At 43.2% G+C, this 5141-nt stretch overlaps 1 protein-coding gene across 1 annotated transcript in view; it reads left to right on the top strand.

Annotated features, from left to right (window-relative positions):
- The first annotated feature begins 567 nt into the window (after positions 1-567).
- LOC126992368 (cysteine-rich protein 2-binding protein-like) overlaps positions 568-5141 on the top strand; it is an 8266-nt gene continuing 3692 nt past the window's right edge. The window contains exons 1-8 of the mRNA XM_050851081.1: positions 568-609; positions 924-1150; positions 1793-1930; positions 2535-2739; positions 2860-3129; positions 3221-3522; positions 3642-3767; positions 4837-5014. Coding sequence (XP_050707038.1) covers positions 568-609; positions 924-1150; positions 1793-1930; positions 2535-2739; positions 2860-3129; positions 3221-3522; positions 3642-3767; positions 4837-5014 — 1488 coding nt within the window. The remainder of the gene's footprint in view (positions 610-923; positions 1151-1792; positions 1931-2534; positions 2740-2859; positions 3130-3220; positions 3523-3641; positions 3768-4836; positions 5015-5141) is intronic.

Here is a 5141-nt window from a genome sequence, read left to right on the forward strand (position 1 = left end):
TCTATCACCTGTCAGGAATGTTAGTTAAGCTACTGTGTTATCTTAGGTAGGTCAGGTTGGGTTAGATTAGTTACAGTTAGTAGGTTAGGTCAGGTTGGGGTAGGTTTGTTATAGTTAGTAGGTTAGGTCAAGTTGGGTTAGGTTAGTTACAGTTAGTAGGTTAGGTCAGGTTGGGGTAGGTTAGGTTATAGTTAGGTTGGGTCAGGTTAGTTTATATTAGGTCAGATTTAGTTTAGTTTGAATGTTTATGATAAATACAAGAGTTATGTTACATGCTGCGCTCTTGTTGTTGTCAATGGCGGCAGAGAAGGCAACCATCATCTCCATATTTCCTGGTTATTGTTTTGTCTCTACAGTGTGAAAAGTCCGTGATGTGATTCTGATGCCCCGCTTTTCGTTGCTTCTTCATAATGGCAACCGCACAATCTCTCTCTCTCTCTCTCTCTCTCTCTCTCTCTCTCTCTCTCTCTCTCTCTCTCTCTCTCTCTCTCTCTCTCTAATTCTAATCCAAAAAGTAGCTCAGTTTAGTTAAGTTCAAAGATTTTAATATTAGTAACAGTAATGATAATGATATATAATGTTAATAATGTAATAGTAATTTTTTCAATGGTATGCAAAATTCAAGCTAAAACTTCTACTATTACGACCACAACTACTACTACTACTATTACAACCACAACACCTCAACTATAACAACATACACACTGCCCCACCACTAATTCATACCCTCCTACTACTACTACTACTACTTCTACTACTACTACTACTACTTCTACTACTACTACTATTACTACTACTACTATCAATTCTCCTACTCGTACAACAACAACAACAACAACATCTACAGCACCATACACACCACCACACTACCACCAATACCCCCCCCCACATCCCCCCCCTCTCACCCTCCTTACACCCCACAGTTCACCCCAAACACCAGCTGCGGGCCATGTCTCTACTGTGGCCGGAGCTCTGAGGGGCGGCCAGAGGAGCTGCTGGCCTGCGAGCTGTGTAGGCGGCCGTTACACATAGCCTGCCTGCGTGATGGCCTGCCTCAGACGTCGCTCTTAGGGGACAACTTCTTCCGGGTGACCTGCATGGCTTGTTCTCTTGACGGAAAGGAGCGTGTTGTGAGGCCGAATTTGAGCAGGTGAGTATGGGGCGGAGGGTGTGTGTGTGTGTGTGTGTGTGTGTGTGAGAGGTTTGGTTTGGTTTGTGTATGTTTTTTTGTTTTTGTTTTAGTGTATGTGTGTGTGTGTATATGTGTTTATTTTATTGGTTTGGTGTATCATATTATATTATTGTGTGTGTGTGTGTGTGTGTGTGTATGAGTGTGTTTGTGTGTGTGTGTGTGTGTTCTATCAATACCCTATTTTTTATCAATGTTTTTTTAGTTACTTACATTCTTATCTTAATTTAGCTTCACCTCAGTCTAGGAGTTTATTGATAAAGAAAAATATCTTAATACTAATAGTCTTTTCATTAATATTATTTTGTCCTGGTTTTTATTTCATGTACAATCCTTATTAACTTCAAAGATATTTACTTGTTTATATATTATTATTATTATTATTATTATTATTATTATTATTATTATTATTATTATCATTGTTTTTGTTATTATTTTATGGTTAAGGAAGTAGATCAAGGGAAAAATAAAAATAAATAAATAAATACATAAAAAATGCTACCTATGCTCCTAAAAAATAAAGTAGAGGAGCGGCCAAAAGAGAGATTATCATTTTTATTGCTTTTATTTATTATTTCTCCTCCTCTTCCTCCTCCTCCACAGCCTCCACATCCTGCTCCTGATCCTCTACAACATCCACCAGACGCAGGCGGACTCCTCCAAGGTCGGCTTCTTCCACTGGAAAGTCCACGTCATCCGCTTCCTTACGAACCACTGGAAGGAGTTTGAGAGTCCCGAGATGTAAGTTTTTGTTTTTTTTTTTTTTTTACAGAGGAGACAACTCAAGGGTGAAGGAAAGGATATAGACAATTGGTACAGACAGCTCTCCCACAAGTCTCTCACCCTTAAAGCATAAACTAGTCCCCCTATCCCATCCCTATATCCTCCCTGTCAACCCTATTCTCCTCCCTTACACCCTATAAATCTTTCTCCCTATTCCCAGGCAGCAAAAAGAAGGAAGAAGTTAATACAGTTCACTAAATAGACAACTACTTCTATAACATACACAAACCGGTCTCTCTATTCTCCCTATTCCCTCCCTTTATCCTCCCTATTCTCCTCCCTCACCCTATTAACTTTTCTCCCTATTTCCAGTTAGTGCAAGAGGAGGATATTGATACAGACAACTCTCTCACCCTTAAACCATAAATCTGTCACCCTATCGCTCCCCTATCTCCTCCCTATCCCCTCCCTCACACCCTTCAGACAGTTCACTAAATGGACAACCTACTTAATCATTCACATAAATCTACCTCTCTATCCCTTCCCTATCCTTCCCTGTCTTCTCTATCCCCTCCCTATCCTCCTCCCCACACCCTATAAGCCTCTCTCCCCCTATCTCCAGGCCGCGCAAGAGGAAGAAGCTGATTCAGAACTCCCTTAGTGGCCAGCTCTCACACTACACCAAGTTCTTCGTCAGCGGGCAGTCCTTGTTGGATGAAGGGGGCTGGTACAAGTTGGTCCGAGTGGTGCCTCCCGCCCGGGCTCTACTCGGGGTCACGTCGGGGCTTGGGGGCAAGGAAGCGGGAACGGAAGATATGCCGGGAGAGGTAGAGGTGTGTTGTGGTTGTTTGTGTGTGTGTTGCGGTGGGTAGCTAATGTGTTGTGTATGTTTGTTTGTTTTTCCCTTCTTCCCATTACTCATCCGCCCGTTCTCCCCTCCACTCCAGCCCTCATCCGTGCACCAACCTCCGCCGCCGCCATCCACGATAAAGAGTGAACCACAGGAGGCGGATGAGTGGACTTACCCCGACCCCTCCGCATCCAACTGGTTCACCGAGCGTGGCATTCTCACCCCGAACTCACTCCCCCCCAAGGCTCTTTTTGAGGGGGAAGAGCGGTGTGAGGAGGACGAGGAGGAGGAGGAGGAAGAGAGGACAGGAGGAGGACCAGGACCAGGAGGAGAGAGCGAAAGTGTTACTGATTTCCATAAAAGATTGGTAAGTTTGTGTGTGTGTGTGTGTGTGTGTGTGTGTGTGTGTGTGTGTGTGTGTTCTCTCTCTCACCCTCTCTCTCTCTTTCCCTCCACAGGCAGAAATGAAGCAGGAAATTACAATAAAAGAGGAAGAAGCAACATTTGAAGGGTTTGAAAATACCACGCAGAGAGAAGAAGAGGAAGAGGAGGAAGAGTGTGATGTCGAGGAGGGCATGGAAGAGGAAGGAGGACTCGGAAATATCAAGGAAGAGGATGACGGAGAAGGAGGAGGAGGAGGAGGAGGAGAGATTAAATATTTATCAAAGAATCTCTCTCTCTTCCCTTCCTCCTCCTCCTCCTCTGTTCTGCCTCTCTTCCTCCACTCTGGTTCTCCTCCCTCCACTCACTCCTACAGAAAGTGAGTATTTTCCTCTTATTCTGAAAGTTATCTCCTCCTCCTCCTCCTCCTCCTCTTATATCACCCATCACCACCACTACTACTACTATTACTACTACTACTACTACCACCTTCACCAGTCTGCGGCGGATGAACTGCTACGAAGAGAAGATCCTGTTGCGTCATCTCGAGAGGAAGGCCGCAGCCGCCCCCGGTCGCCCCCTCCCCCCTCACCTGTACCGACTCCGACGCAAGCTGGCGGTCAGGTGAGATGAGCCGTTTGTGTGTGTGTGTGTGTGCGTGTGTGTTTTATGGTCTTGTTCTTGTTTTGCTTGTTTTTGTTTTTGTGATTTAGTGTTTATTTTGTATGTAGGCCTAATTTTTTTTTTTTATGTTTTTTTTCTTTATTCATCATCGTCACCTTCTTCTTCTTTTTCTTCCTCTTCTTCTTTTTTTTCTCTTTTTTTTTCTTCTTCCTCTTCTTCTTGTTCTCATTCCTCTTTTTCTGCTTCTTCCTCTTCTTCTTTCTTCTTCCTCTTCTTCTTTCTTCTTCCTCTTTTTCTCCTTCTTCCTCTTTTTCTTCTTCTTCTTTTTCTGCTTCTTCCTCTTCTTCTTTCTTCTTCCTCTTCTGTTTCTTCTTCTTCTTCTTCTTCTTCTAGAGTGAGGAAGAAGGAGGAGGAGGAGGAGGCAAAGTTTAATTAATATTTATATACTTCAATGTTTTTTTGTTTTTTTTACTTAATATCTTTTTTTTTCTTATTTTTCACATTTTTATCCTTTCTTCATCCGTCATTCATCCATCAACCCTCATCCACGCACTGCTCCACCTCTTCCTCATTCACACATCTTTTTTTTATTCCTTCATCCACCTCATCCATGTTGTCATCCGCTCTTGCATCCACCACTACCTTTTTCTCATCCACATATCTTTTCTTCCTCTCTTCATCCACCTCATTTACAATCTCATCCACATTTTCCCCTATACTCATCCACCTTTTCCTTCCTTCTCCATCCACCTCATCCATGATTTCATCCACTTTCTCATCCACCACTAGCTTTTCCTCATCCATACATCTTTATATTCCTTCATCCATCTTCCACAATTCCATCCACATCTATACTCATCCACCATCATCCATCTTTTCCTCCATTCTTCAACCACCTCATCCATGATTTCATCCACTTTCTCATCCACCACCTAAGCTTTTTCTCATCCACATATTTTATCCTCTCCATCCACCTCATTCACATTTTCATCCACCCTCATCCACCTTTTTATCCCTTCTTCATCCACCTCATCCACATACTCATCCACTTTCTCATCCACATATTCAGACGGCAGAAGGTGGAGCACGGCCTTCCACTCTTTAACCTGGATGAGGAGATGGAGCACTGGCGGAGGTATGGGCGGATGAGGACCAAGAGGGAGCGGATGACCCAGCAGGGGATCGCCAGGGACGCCATCCACCAACACTCATCCGCTTCTGGTGTTAGGATACTTGACAGGTTCCAGGTGGGTGTAATTGTAGTAGTAGTAGTAGTAGTAGTAGTAGTAGTAGTTAGTAGTAGTAGTATTGTATTGAAATATGCATGTGTGTTGTGCATAATTTTTATGTATATATGTCTGTATTTGAATGTGT

The sequence above is a fragment of the Eriocheir sinensis genome, unplaced genomic scaffold, assembly GCF_024679095.1.
Source record: "Eriocheir sinensis breed Jianghai 21 unplaced genomic scaffold, ASM2467909v1 Scaffold452, whole genome shotgun sequence".
NCBI lineage: Eukaryota > Metazoa > Arthropoda > Malacostraca > Decapoda > Varunidae > Eriocheir > Eriocheir sinensis.